This window comes from Erithacus rubecula (assembly GCF_903797595.1).
Source record: "Erithacus rubecula genome assembly, chromosome: 5".
NCBI classification, from domain to species: domain Eukaryota; kingdom Metazoa; phylum Chordata; class Aves; order Passeriformes; family Muscicapidae; genus Erithacus; species Erithacus rubecula.
The window spans coordinates 66,436,038-66,451,255 of NC_136687.1; the positions used below are offsets into that span (position 1 = coordinate 66,436,038).

Here is a 15,218-nt window from a genome sequence, read left to right on the forward strand (position 1 = left end):
CACAAGCCAGATGAAGACATTAACGCCAGAAATAGATCCCATTCAAATGCCAGGGGAAAGGATGCAGCCTTCAGCTGACAGCTCACTGTGATCATGCACAGTGCTTTCCCGTCAACAAGGCACTGGACAAATTTTGTATAAGAAATTCAAATCACCTTGTTTCTATTAGCAGAATATATTAGCTCCACGTAAGGAGATACCTGAGCCTTCCATTCTAATTTGTATGAGCAAAAGCTGCAGGCTTTTCACCTGCATAAATAAGATTTGCATATATCCCTGGATAAACCCACTGACCCATGAAGGCTTACAGTAATGGTTTGGGGATTTTTTGATGACATTGTTTTTTGGAAAAAAGCTGTCATGCACAGTCATTAAAAAAATTTGGAAAGGCCTTCCATATAATTTTGCTTAGTCTACTCCAGCAATACAGTTGTTTTCTCATTTGCCAGAGAATGCAAATTTATTCACTTTTCACTGAAGGACAAAGACATGCACAGAGAGCCCTTGCTGGTGAGAGCACTGAGTTATTTCAGACTGGAGCTCTCAGATTTCTGGTACAGGTTGTTAAACCCACCCAGGGACACAAAGGTTGCATGTTACTGGATACTCCCACCTATAATACTTCGTTTCCAAGTGTGAGTTACCTTTGTTGCCACGTGGATGTTGGATCCTTTCTCCAAAAGCAAAGTCACCATGTCGGTGTGACCTTCCTGGGAGGCCAAATGAAGTGGGGTAACTCCCTGCTTGGTCAAAATGTTGGTCTCAGCCCCATAGTTCAGCAGAGTGGTAGCTATCTGCATCTGGTTTTTCTTGGCAGCGATATGCAGAGGAGTGTATCCATTCTGACACCAGACAGGAAAAAAGGGAAAATTAAGTTACCACAACAGCCATGTAAACCTAAGAAGTTGGGCACCATAAAACAGTATTATTTGATGTTATGCCTGCTATTACAGATAAGAGTTCATTAAATTTTCAAGGCCAGACATGTCCCACATGGGCCTGCTGTTGTGTTGCTTTGTCCGTCTGTTATTTTCACTGCCTAAGCCAGAAGAAAGCCAGATCTCATCAGGGTGGGCAAGACTGTTCCACTGATACCTTCAAATCATTCCAAGCTCAACACCTACATTTTGTACAACCTGTATTGCAAATAATCCCTTTCGACTGGTGGTTTGTATCCCCTGTGATGAGTGCACACCCTTCATCACATTATGCTTTTTGAGAGCATGTGGGTAGAGATGTGTTTGCATACGGAATTTTGATACGTGTCAGTCACAGGCTGGAAACAGCAATGGGGTGGAATGCTTTTGTGATCAAATTAATCACTTAAGCACAGAAGAATGGCATTTTCTGGCAACAAAACAATTTCCTAATTGCTTTATAACACAGCGTGAGGGAAAAAACCTGGTGCCAGCACACGGGTCCTGTGAGGGGTGCTTGGTCGGGTTGGCTTGTGGTTTTTTTACTGGGTCTTTTTAAGTGGGAGTTTCCCAAACTATCCTGCTTTCTATGCACTGCCATGGAAACCACATTCCCAATACAGCCCCTGAGCATTTCCTGAAAGCCTGTAGATGAGCAGCCTTGCACAGGGCAGGACACTCTCTGGTATTGCACCCATCTGGCCACCATTTCCCCCTTTTAGCAGCTTTTCTTTACACAGCAATAGCACAACCCCACTCCTAACCCTGGAATGATTTGTGTGCATGGTCAGAATACACACTTCTAAAGTCACTGCTAATATTACACAATAGTGAGGCGACTTCCTGCAGCAATCAGAGCTCGGACGGAGCTGGGTCCCCTCAGGGCTCCACAGCGTCCCCTCAGAGCTCCCTTCACCGGCACAGTGATGCCACAACACCACGCCTAATCCCAGAATAAGATTTCTAATGTCATTGCTAACACCGTACAATAGTGAAGTGACTTCCAGCTGTGGCTGAAACTCTGGTAGGACTGAGTCCCCTCAGGATCGGGGCTCCCCTCAGGGTCTCCTCGGGGCTGCCCTCACCGAGGCAGCGACACCACGGCGCCGCTCTTAAACCTGAAATGAATTCCCCTTGTGCTCACTCCCCGCATGCCTGCTCCATTATCCATTTCCTCCGCCGCTGCTGAGGCCGCACGGTCGCGATCAGCCTGGGGCCGTGCCGGGCCCGCTCCCCTCGGGCTCCCCTCATGGCGGGCGGGCTCACCTTGGCGGTCGCGTGAGGCGAGGCGCCCTTCTCCAGCAGCAACAGCGCCACCTTCTGGTTGTCGTAGTGCGCCGCCACGTGCAGCGGGGTGAGGCCGTTCTGAAAGGGCGGGGCCGGCGTTAGCGCGTGACGGGAGGGGGCGGGCGGGAGCGGGACAGCGGGGAACGGGGAACGGGACACCGGGGAACGGGACAGCGGGGAACGGGACAGCGGGGAACGGGGAACGGGACACCGGGGAACGGGGAGCGGGACAGCGGGGAACGGGGAGCGGGACACCGGGGAACGGGACAGCGGGGAACGGGACACCGGGGAACGGGGAACGGGACACCGGGGAACGGGACACCGGGGAACGGGGAGCGGGACACCGGGGAACGGGGAACGGGACACCGGGGAACGGGGACTCAGGTGAGCTGGGATGGGACAGAGAGGACGGCGGGGAGGGCAATGGGGATGGACAGCAAGGCCATGGCAGGAGCCGGCTGTTAGTGGGGAGAAGCGGCGCACCAGGCGAACCAGGGCGGCAGCCGCAGGCTTTGTTCATGCGTCACCAGAGGAAACCTGGGCTTTGCCCTATCTTTATCCATTGGGAATTTAGGCAGCTTGATGGAACCGGCGCTTCCTGAACCACAGGCACACAGCTGTCCTCAGAGCAGCCATGCACCCTCTTGCCGTGGACCCCAAGCTCAACACTCTGGGCAGCAGCACTTGGATATCACCCAGGGGAGACACGACCCCAACAGAGCCACAGCCAGCATGCAAAAGCAGCTGCAGCCTTCTTGGGGTGCATATTTCACACAGTTCTTCCCTAAGTAAGAATCCAACACACTTGTGACATTTTCCTGCCCAGAAGTACCTTGCCGGCAGAATCAGGAGAGGCACGACGCTGCAGCAGGAGCTTTGCCACTTCCAGGCTCCCATATTTGGCTGCCACATGTAATGGTGTGAATCCCTTCTGAAAAATCCCAGGAGATAAAACACAGATGTTTGTGTTAAAGATCGTGCTGACATATCTTGTTTAAGAACTATCTGTTAAGCACTTACTCTTCAACCTCAGAACCAATACCAGAAAGAGCCTCTCTTGAAAGCATTTTGAGAAGCATGAAAGAAGAGAAAATACTTTCCCTTTCATTATTCTTCTCTATTTATATGTTCTCAGGCTGGCAGACATTTTATCTGATACAGACTGTACTAGCAACACACACTGTGTGGGAGCAATAAAGGCACTTCTTCAAATTTACACGCCAAACCAGCTGCACCTTTTTTTTGTTCTATGATGACAGCTTTACAAGTATTTCCTGCATCAATCATTGTCAGAAACAAGGAAACACCAATTAAATTCATTGGAAAAAAACCTCCAAACTTCAATTCCCTTCCTCCACTAGGGTCTGGTGAAAAATTGTTTGTACTTAGATTTGTGTATTCACACAGTCACAAAGTTCGGCTGAAGCTAAAAAGAGCCCTTTTCTTTGCCTGTTTTAATTTTAAAAAACTGGTAAGGAAAGCTCATGGATCTGTGACAGTAGGTGGCAGCCTGCACTGCTGCCTGACAGTAATTTTTGGAAGCTGCAATGACCTATTTGCCTGGCACATAAGTGATGTTTAATGTTTATTATCATCATCATTTACTTCCACTAATCCCACCTCAGAAAGAGTTTATATTGGGTAATCTCAAGCATTTTCAGTTCACAAATCACAGGTCTATAAAGATATTTTCTAGTGGGCTCCATCTTATCCTATCCATAATTATAGAATGTTTCTGCAATACTAATTGCCATCAAGCAATATGGGAAATTAGGAAAGTATTTAGTGTATTTTTAGCCATTCTAATGTGATTTAACAGCTGGATAAAAGAAGAACAGCAATCCCTCCCAGTAATCTATGGATCATAATTTGAAAATTGCTGGTTTAGTCTTTTAAACCCTAGAAGACATGCCGTTGTTCATAAACATGTTTTAATCTCCAGCTGCAAAACCAAGGGTACTTTTATAAATAGTGAAAATTACGTGATTCTCACTTACCAAATGCTTTAAATTTGGAAAAGATATCTTGGCATACAATTCTCTTCACAGCTATCTACTTTCTTACATATTCATCTCTCTGTTAGGAATCTATTGGTACCATTTTTGGCTAAAAAACCCACTAGTGATTCTGGAGAGCATTTATTTTATAATCCCAGACAAAATGGCCTGTTGTGTCACATGACACCTCATTTTAGAACCATTGAAAATAGATCCAGCATTTGATGTGACTGGGTAGATGCTGACTTTTATGTTTTGGGAACATTCCTTTCAGCACATGGCACATTCCTAGCACATGGCAGAATTATTTTGCTGTTTAAGTAAATAAGGTATTGAAGAATAAAAGGAGGCCTGTTCATAAAAAAATGTGTCATTGGCATTCCCTTTTCTTTTTTTTTGGAAATTCTGCTCAAAAAAGCTGTGCCTATAAGACAAAGGGAAAGGGAGAAACAAGGACATTTTAAACCTATTGGGATCGTGTATTTATCATGATCTGCATTTGGCTTCAGTGGCAACCAATCCCAATTTTAGATGACAGCAAAGTAAGTTGAAATTTGATTAACTTGTGATATATTACTCTAGACCACTGGCTTGTAGCCAATTAAATGAGGACACAACCAAAGGCCCAAACTATTTGGATTTGTCAGTGTGCAAGTGCACTGTCCATGGAACAGAGCTGCTCCTGTGCCACTGACACGGGCTGTGCAGTGTTGTGCCTTACCTTGGTGGACATGGAGTGCGAGGCGCCCGCCTCGAGGAGCACGGAGGCGACGTCCAGCTGCCCCTCACGGGCAGAGATGTGCAGGGGGGTGTAGCCATTGGTGGTGGCAGCGTCAGGGTGGGCCATGTGCTGAAGCAGCAGCTGCACAATCTCTGTCTTGCCCAGGCGAGAGGCGATGTGCAGTGGGGTCTGTTCTTCCTACAACTCAAATCGAGTGGGTCGTTAGCGCTCTGGAGCCACCCTGAGCACGGCACCCTCCTTGGGCCCCCATTTGGCATGCAGTCATAGGGAGTGATAACAGGAAACAATGGAGTAATGGAGGAGAGGAAGGTGGTGAGTGATTCCTTCAGCCAGGATTTTAAGAGGAACAAAAAGCATTGTAAGCAAAACACCTACCCTGGCTCGGGCATCAACCAGGGCCCCGTTCCTCAGGAGGCAGCGAACCACTTCCACCTGCCCTGCACGCGCTGCCATGTGCAACGCAGTTTCTCCACGCTGCAGCAAAGCAAAAGCATTTCAGTGTCCCAAACTTCCACAAACAAAGATCTTTGCCAGTGTCAATCCTACCCATGAGAACTGGTGCTAAGACCCATCCTTCTGCCAGCTGAGACTCTGGCTTCAGCCCCAGGGTGGGGTGTGAGTGTGTCACTGTACTCGGGAATGCCTTGGTTTTCCAGCGGGTCAATCCCAGACAAACAGAGCTTCAACCACTGAGAGACAGAATGAAATCCCAGCTTAGGAAAATTCTGTCAGACTTGCCCTGGTCACATATGTCCCTCAGTATTCTACATAACACAGCATCAGCTCATGTGCCACACAGGAGTTGAGAGCACACTGAGCCTGTCTCTCTCTAGGGATTGTACAGCACAGGAGCCTCAAGATGGAAGGAGAAAATTTTCCAGATGGTCCCTTCTTGCACACTGTGTGGAGCTGGCAGCATTAAGAGGCCTTGCAATGGCTGAGCACAACTCAGCCAGCACACGAAATGTGTAAAATCTGTACTCAGCAGTGTGGCTCTGTCTCCAGGCTATGGGATCAATCTTGTTTCAAGCCTTTTGTAACTCACAGAATATGAAGAATATGAAATTTTGGAAAGCTGACTGAAGTGATATGGAATTTCAGATCAGGAATATTCAAAGCTTTACTTTTTGCATAGGTTTTAAAAGAAACACTGAAAATGAGGATTCCTTGAGGACAGCATTCCTAGTTTAATTGGGCTCTGTTCTTTGAATGCAGTCTCCCAAGCTGGACTGAAAAGGTCCCTGTGCAGCTCATCAGCATCTGGTACATCAGGTCCTGGGGCAGCTCCACAACCTGGAGCTCTATTCATCTGTTATATAATGAGAAAACAGCAGGGCCCACCATTTCTTTGTGTTAATTGTTCATTTTTCTTACACCAGAGCTGGAGAATATTCTGTTGTCAGGCCTTTCTCCCCTCAACTACCAGTTAAACTGCAACTGCCAAAATGGACACTCTGGTCAAGACCTTTTATACCAGAATCAGGAATCATATCTTATTGTCTCCATCTAGATGTAGGGAAAGAAGCAGCCTTAGCTTGCCTGCTAACAGGGACTTGTAATTACAGCAAGCCCTCTTCACCAAGGGTTGACTTACCTTGTCATTTTTAAATTAACATTGTATTATCAGCTGTGATTAGTAGGTATGCAACAATGAAATCCCACAGCCCTAGCTACAAATCTTAATAATTCCATCTATATATAAGTTTATCACCTGAAGAATGAGCTGTTTAATATGTGAAAAACACTCTCAAGATCAAATTTCTGTAATGACCCCTTTTGTGCTTGGATTAGCAAAGTAGTTTAGGTTTTGGAAACAGTAATTCAACCTCAGTTTACCAAGTGAAAGCCAAGACATCTGTGTAGCAGAAACTGTAAAGTGTTAAACTTTGCACACAAATGCCTAGTAACACAATACTAATAACTGCTTCCTCACAAATTTTGTGTTGGTTTTTCATTAATAATAAAGTTCTTATATAAAGATTGCTTCCGTAACAAAATATGAAAAGTCTGTTTTAATTCACATAAATAATTCTGCATGCTGACAATTTCATTGGGTTCCATGTACATTTTTTCTAGCTGAAGGAAATAAATGAGTCCAGTGTACCAGGATTACTAAATTGTTGTTGGGAACATTTACCTGTAACCTTATGTACTGAAAAAACCTGCTTTCCAAGTACAGGTGGTCCCAAGTTGAATATTTATTTGTACTGACAAATTCAAACAGTAAAGTATCTTATGAAATACATCTCAGAAAAATTATAACACTGTTTTTGTTGGGGGTTTTGGGGGTTTTTTTTAGTAACTAGGCTGTTGGTATACAAACACTGATTTCTATGGTAAGTCAGGTTCTGCATTTTGTGTTAAGTCCCAAAGGTCACATTTTCCAGATTTAATCACCTGTTCCTGCAATTTCCTGGCTAAGAGGAACATCCTGAGCTTCCCAGTTTAGATTTTGTTTAATTGTTGGGGTTTAAGCATTTTATGCTCTTTCACTGACAGGAATGACACAATTTCATGGCAGTCAGTGAAGTTATGCAGGCAGAAATTAGAGCTGTTTGGACTCGAATTTCATCCTTCAGAAGAGAAACACAGATTTTGTGGGATTTGGCTTATAATCAATTTTAGATGTTTTTGGTGAGCTTTGTCTGTTTCTAAGGAAAACTTTACCCACTCAAGCATTGCTGTAGGAGACAAGAAACCAGAGATGGCTTATGACACCTGCAGCCATCACTTTCCCCTCTTCACTAGAAATGCTACAATAACTTGCCTTAAAATGCAAAAAAGTATCATTAAAATGTGACCTCGGGGTGAGCTACATGGTAACCAGAGACTTTGTGTGGGTCGGGAGCAGATGTTCTAGTGCAAGCCATACTCACAATGTTAGTGACATCGGGAGAGGCTCCGTTCTGCAGCAGAAGGAGGACTATGTTCAAGTGGCCCATAAATGCAGCCACGTGTATTGGTGTGAGGCCCGACTGTAAACAAAGCAAGAGCAGTTTTACTCCTCTGCACGGCTGGAGGGAGGGGCTGCTTCGTTTCAGTAAAACACAGAAAGCGAGGCGTGACACGAGAGACAGAAAGGAGGAAGCAAAAAAGGAGAGAGAGAAGGAATGTTTCTGCAGGACATGAAACATTGTGCTACCTCTGTTATAGCTTGGATTGAAGCCCCATATTTCACCAGGAGTTCCATGACTTTGATGCGATTTTTCTTGCAGGCAATGTGCAGTGGAGTAAAACCATTCTGTGCAAAAGACAGTGATGTTAGTTAGGAAAACATGCAGCTACACTTCCCACCCAGCTTCCTGCTGGCACACTGGGAGCACAAGGGTTAGACTGCCACAAGCAACTGTTCTTTAGGCACAACAGGTTATGAATTACACACATCTCCCACTATCTGAGGCACAACAAAGCAGTGCTGCTGCTTTCTTCCCAGCAGGAGAGAGAAAGGCAACCTCTGCCTCCACACTTCACATACAGACATGCCTGTCCTGACTGCATGTGTGTGCCTGTGCTTCCTGAGGCTGCACACGTCTGTGAGGAGCTCTCCCAGTGCCTTCCAAGACTGCCTAACACAAGGGGAATCTAAGAAATTACAGTGAGCACTTTAGAATCAGTGCCTTTATCAAGCATTTCCTATATCTCTCTAGGAGAACAATGGAATCACAGAAGGTTTGGGTTGGAAAAGACCATCTCATTCCACCTCCCACCATGTGCAGGAATGCCTTCCACTACTCCAGGTTACTCCAAGCCCCATCCAGCCTGGCCTTGGACACTTCCAGGGATGGGGTAGTCACAGTTTCTCTGGGCAGCCTGTGCCAGGGCGTCCCTACCCTCACAGGGAAAAATTTCTCCCTAATATCCAACCTAAAACTACTGTCTTTCAGTTTGAAGCCACTTAAATTGAGAAAGAGAGAGGAACAGAGTACTTCTTCCAGATTCCACCTTAATCTTTTTACTTGAAATCTAAGGATCTATGAGTATTATTTTTATATTGATACATCAACCTAAGGCGTAATACCCATGTTTGTGTGTGTGTATGTTCTGAAGTACCTTAGATAAAGAATCACCCCTTGAGCTGATGAAAGTTAATGCAGGTTAAGTGTGCCTGAAGCTGAACAAACACATTATTTACCACACGTGAACATTTTAGTGAAAAGCACAGGTAACATTTTTAGATAATGTTGAAAAATTGCTACATTTTCTAATGAAGAGCATCAGTATTGCCAGACAATCAACCAGCAGTAACCAGAACCTAGCAGTGAAATCTTAGTTTATGGGAGGAGATAATCACAGGACAGTTATTCTACAGGCTGCTTCTGTTAAAGGAAAAGTTAATTACTAATTCATTTGAAGGTGCTTTAAAGCATATGCACATTGAAAAAGCTGAGAACTCACATAGTGCTTGTATCCCCAAAGCATTTTGCAAACATTAACAACTATTTTTTTAAAATGTAGCTGAAAATGAATTCTTTTTAATATTTATTTCATCACTGAATTTGGCTGAATATTTTAACTGTTTCTCCAATTTCTAAAGAAAGAATCAAAATCATTTGATATTTTACCTCCTACACAACATCTCTCAATATATTTCATAGGGACTGTTACTGTTTCAGAAGTTTCCATATTTTTCACTGAATTTCACTGCCTCAGTTGATTTAATTTTGCTACTTCTATTTAAGTGAGGAACAGTTTGATGGGGGAGAGGAGAGGGCAGATAAAAAGTGTATCACTAACAGAAATTATGAGCTTCATTTAATATATTAAACATTATCAACAAGCCAAAGGCGACAAGTCCCTGATGGGAGAGAGAGAGAAAATGAGGAGGGAAAGGGGGTGGAGAAAACCAGTTTGGTTGGAAGAGAGCAGAGAGGCAGCAGCCTGAGGGTACTCTCCTTTTGTTTCAGATGTTTCACAGGGAGGGAGGAAGGCATGGAGGGAGAGGAAGATATATTTCTGATCATGGAAGGAAAAGAAGAAGATATAGGGGCTATGTGTGGGTAGCTAAGGAAAGTGCAGCCAGATATAATCAGAAGACTGGTGAGAAAACAAGCTAGGATGGAAAGAGTGTCAAAAAAGATCAAGTGAGCATGGCACTAAGAAACACAAAGCAAGAAAAGTGGAAGAGGAGGAAGCAAAAGGGGCTATGGGATTTGTGGGTATGGAAAGGCCCAGAAAAATGAGAGGGCAGAAGAAAATTGTGTGAGTTCCAAGGACATAAAGGACAGGGAGAGGCTACACAGAAAAGCAGTGGGTCCTACTGTGGGCAGGAAGCTGAGGAAGGCAGCCCAGTGCCCTGCAGTGGGGGCTCTGGGGAGGCCCCCAGTGCAGCCAGCAGTGGCAGAACTCTGGCCATGCAGCAGCATCTTGAGTTCACAGACTCTCTCTCCCAGACTGAGCGCAATTTATGGTACATGAACTCCCAGCCAGCTAACAGCTCCTAGCAGAGAAAATTGTAACCTTGTCTGGCTTTGGATACATTCAATACTCTTGAAATGCTTCCCGATCAAATGTTGTTTTCCTCCCTGTTAGGGGCAATGGTTTGGTTAATGAGTAAAAGGAGTCATACCTGACATCCTGTAAGAATAAAAACTAGTTTTTGAAAAGAAAGAAAAATGGCACCTAACAGAAGAAAATGTCATCATTTGATAAATGCAAAAATACTAGCTTTTTAATATGTTTTCTCTATGCCAATTAACTCACTAATTCAGCTGAAAGCCCAGAAATTATTCGTATATTCTATCACCTGGTATGGAAAACTGAACCATTAATTCAGTAAAACACCAATGCATACATCAACAGCAGCCAGAACCAGCTCTGATTTTAGGGACTCTGCAGAGTCTCCAGATCTGACACTACAGCCACTTGCCACAGGGTGTGTTCCATGACCTAAGGACACAAGGCACAGCACTGGGTAACCAGCAGGTGTGACACCCCTGAGGCTGCTGCAGCTAAGTGAGGCTGTGGAGTTGGCTGATAGTCCTCACTCAGCTCTCCTGGGAAGAGCTACCAGCCATGTTGCAGGAGCCAGGTGGGACAGGGTTACCAGGGCCCGGGCGTTGGGGTTGGCTCTCTTGTCCAGCAGGAGCTTGGTGACACGGTAGTGGCCGCAGTGAGCAGCCACGTGCAGGGCAGTCAGGTAGTCCAGTGTCACATCGTCCACGGGAGCCTTGTGCTGCAGCAGGTGCTTGACACATTCCACGTGGTCCCCCTGGGCTGCCATGTGGAGTGGGGAGAGTCCATTCTGTGACAGAAGAGAACAGAACAGCAGCTTCTAGCAACCCCCACTCACACTGTGGCACACAACAAGAGGACATTTGCTGTGAGGTGCTGCTCAGTGGGCTCTGCTATCATACAAATATCTTACTCTCATTAGTTCAGCAGAGAGAGAATTTGTAGGAAATGCATTCATTTTAGATGTATGTTTTCCAGATGTGAGGAAGAACACACTGAAATAATTTTCCAAGTCTGAAATAATCCATAAAAACAATTAGGAGAAATGATCCTCATTATCTATATGAAGGATCAGAAAATATGTACTGGGAATCACCTCTCAGGTGTGACTGACCCAGCTTTCACATCTCTGTGTACCACAGTGTCAGGAAGCAACACAAGGGAAGTGCTGGCAGTAGCACTCCACATCATGTGTTTAGTCTGATACTAGAGACAGGGGAAAGCAAGTGTATGCTTTTCATATAATTGGAAGAGATTATGTAAAAAAACATCATTCTACCCATTAATACATCTCCTTTGGGAGGACAGTGACATTCCTGTCTTTCTCCTTCTCTCAGTGACACTGAAGGCTCTGTGGAAGGTTACAGAGGTGTTCCATACTCTACCAGGGCACACACACACCTTGGTCCGTGCGAGCAGTGGGGCTCCTCGCTCCAGGAGCAGCTCCACAACCTGGTCGTGGCCACTTCGTGCTGCACAGTGCAGTGGGGTGAGTCCATCCTGAAAGTAAAAGGAGAGAAAAAAAATGAGCACATCCCCAGCTGTTTGTCCTGACAATTCCTTTCTAAAACTGCTGTCAGACCACCAACTCCACCATGTTTTTTTCCATTCTGTACCAAAATACTTGCTCAGGCTCTTGTTAATTACACAGCAATGGTAGCAAAAGATGTGTTGATGAACTATTTGGATGGATGGGAGAGTGAATTCTAGGTGGCTTTTGTATTGTTTGGACTTTATGCAGAAAAGTAAGTATGAGGCTAGAAAAATGGTTGTGAAAGAAAATTAGTCCACAATGACAGGAAAAAGGTAACATGTGGGATATGAAAAGCCAAGTTTTCACCTCATTAAGCCTCAGTATTGTTCCAGCATGCACTCAGAGATGTCATTAACATTCACTCAACAGAGGTGGCTTTACAAAGGTGAAATGGGAATTGGTTTTAATTGCAAGAAAAGCCTTCTCCCTTTGAGACATGCTGTTCATCTTGTGTGACACTGATGCTGTTATTCTAAGGAACCCATTGAAGAATCCAGTAACAGCTTGATTAAAAGGAGAAAATACTGGTCTGAACTACTCAGAGGCTAAAAAAGTAGCAAAACTGCAACAACAGGGCACTAAGCATGAGTTGGTGACCCTGCTTCATACAAAGATGGACCGCTCACCTTGCCGGGTTTGGAGGAAACCTGCATCGCTGTGTTTTTAAATTAAAAGTAGCTCTAGACTACACAGTGCCTTTGCAACTGCAACCTCATTTTGGCAAACACTGCTCTGTAACACCTTACAAGAAGCAGAGTCTCTCTCATGCCTGGTTTCCAAAGGACAGAGCCCTTTTCAAGTGAGCAGCACCACAAAGCTCCACCGCTGCAAGGAGCTGAAGCCTGCAGGAAGAATTTTTCTCCCTTACTTATCTAGTTTTTCCAGAGGCTTTTGAGACACATTGATGGGGTTAGGTGTGCCTTGGTGCTCACTGTCTCAGAGGCATCCCTAAATCCCACAGAAGATTTGCACTGAAATAACCAGAGACAGAAGATCTAAAAATCTAAAAACAGAACTTGTGGCCTTCAGTGCTGGCAGATGGGGTCCATGTGAAGAACTAGGTGGAACTGCTTTACTTGTTTTTTATGCACTGAAACTTCAGTGTCCTCTAAACCAAGTCTTGTTATGACCAGCTGAGGTATACTATCATCTCATTGCCAGAGGGATTCCTACAGATAATTCCCACTGGCATTACAAAGGTAAGAAAATATCCCAAATGCATTTCTAAGGAAGGTATTTATTTGGTATTTCTTTCCAGTTTCTGCCCTCTTGTGCTCTACATTTTTAATCAATGTGGGAGGTTCACTGTCCCTATCTGCATGGTGGCTTTAATGTTACTCTATTTAACAAAACAGAAGAAAAAAAAAAAGGAAAATTGTGTGAATACTTCAACAAAAACAGGACAACTCCCAAGAGGGAGAAAAATAAGAAAAATATAAGCTAAGAAGCGTATCAACTCCACAAGAAAGTCTGGCTGAAACAAGAAAAACCCCTCTAAATAATTTTAAAACATGATTTCTTCTTTGTTCTTATCTACAATTCCCTTTAAAAGCAGAGATAGAAATTTGCTGCCTATCCTATGCCACCCTGCCATAGCTGTTTTGATGACTTCCCACAGAACCCTCTTCTCTTTCTCCTTTCTGCTCTGAGGAAAACAGCATGTATATTTTAAAGTTATTGTATATTTAATACTCCAAGACTTTTACTTATATCTTTTATTCTAAGATGAGGGAAATAGCAAAAAGAGAGCTGCTGTAGTAGAAGATTAGTACAGAAAACAATGCAGACAAGCTGACACGAGCTAACATCAAGAGACACACTGGTGCACCAAACAAATTCTTTCTTGTACCATTATTTACCTGCACATCATTTGACAGAACATCCACCTCTAGGTCAGAGGCTCACAGAATTTGTAGCACCAATAATAGATATCCATAAACACAAAGGCTGCCATGCCAGCAGACAGGAAACTCAGCAATGTTGTGTTTAAGGAAGTTCAGCAATTATCTCCTCACCCTGGATTGTGTGGAATGGAGAGTTAAATGTGTCTAGCTCCCCAGTGACATCCCACACCTGATGTTCTGCTCTTCCCACACCTGGTACTCTCCTAACTCACACTCTGTGTTGTAACTGACAGCTTGGTCATCCTCAGAAATGACACTGCAATCCCCTCTGTGTGCATGGAAGCCAGGAAATTCCATCAATCCTGATTCACCCTCAAATGGTTCTCAAAATATAAGGAAAACTTGGGCTTTTTTGCTTGAAAACCAATCACTGGTCATTTTTTAACCTGCAAAATTAATTGTGAATTCTGTGCATGACTCCTAACTGTAGGGCTTGGAAAGATGAATTATTTGGTCATTTCACAAATGCTTTCTTCCAGCTTAGCAGAGACACTGAGACAAAAAGAAGCTGTGCTTATGAGGGATTTTTAATGGGAAATTATGTGGGCAGCACATTGACAGGACAGTTGCTCACATTCAGTGCTCATTCGACCAAAAACTGATGCTAGACATCATCAAAGGCCAAATTACCAACAGATTATTCTAAACTGCAGTTGCAAGTTCTCATTTTCAAAAGAGTGAAGTTAAATTTTAGTATTTCATATGTCAAACATGCAAAATTGTCTACATTTTCTTGACAAATAACAGGCTTTTAATTTGTTCATTTTTCATTATGACTAAACCTCATTTCTTTAAAAATGAACGAGGCGAGTCTCCCTCTTGCTCTAAGCTCTTGACATAATTAAACATGCTGTAAAGTATTCCTCCAGGTCTGCCATTCACAGCACAAATTTGAAAAATACTGCAAAAAAATTACCATGTGGTTGCCTGAGTATTAAGATAGTAACATAAATAATTCCTAATACCTCTCATTTTTCTATATAACTTGCTTAGACAATTCATACAACAATCCCTTGCCACTCCCTTGTAAACATTATATGAAGCCACTGAATTTTTTATAGGAAATATCTGCATTGTGATTAGATATTTATAATCTGACATGACTTTAGGAACAGCAAAAGCTGCCAATGAATTATTAGTGCTCTTTGCATGTAGGAAGATGAGGAGAAAATGTCACAGCAGCATTACTGCAGGAACAAACACTGTACAGAGCACAATGCCAAGGCAGGGCCAGGATCCTGCCACAGTGGTTGCCACTCCCATGGGGGAATAGCAGAACCAAGCCTGTTTTGTCTGGGTGCAGAGGTACAAAAGCAGATATTATTACTAATAAATCTCAGTTGGCTTAACACTCACAATGAGTGTTAAGGGGTGTCTGAAGCACAT

At 43.9% G+C, this 15,218-nt stretch overlaps 1 protein-coding gene across 6 annotated transcripts in view; it reads right to left on the reverse strand.

Moving 5' to 3' along the window:
* The window catches only part of ANK2 (ankyrin 2), a 187,533-nt gene that overhangs the window by 77,809 nt on the left and 94,506 nt on the right, over positions 1–15,218 (reverse strand). For all 6 annotated transcript variants that reach the window (XM_079306251.1, XM_079306246.1, XM_079306250.1 and 3 more), the window contains 9 exons: positions 11,796–11,894; positions 10,987–11,184; positions 8,086–8,184; positions 7,820–7,918; positions 5,319–5,417; positions 4,923–5,120; positions 3,037–3,135; positions 2,184–2,282; positions 645–842 (listed from right to left, as the gene is read on the reverse strand). In XM_079306251.1, the coding sequence (XP_079162377.1) occupies positions 645–842; positions 2,184–2,282; positions 3,037–3,135; positions 4,923–5,120; positions 5,319–5,417; positions 7,820–7,918; positions 8,086–8,184; positions 10,987–11,184; positions 11,796–11,894 (1,188 nt within the window). The remainder of the gene's footprint in view (positions 1–644; positions 843–2,183; positions 2,283–3,036; positions 3,136–4,922; positions 5,121–5,318; positions 5,418–7,819; positions 7,919–8,085; positions 8,185–10,986; positions 11,185–11,795; positions 11,895–15,218) is intronic.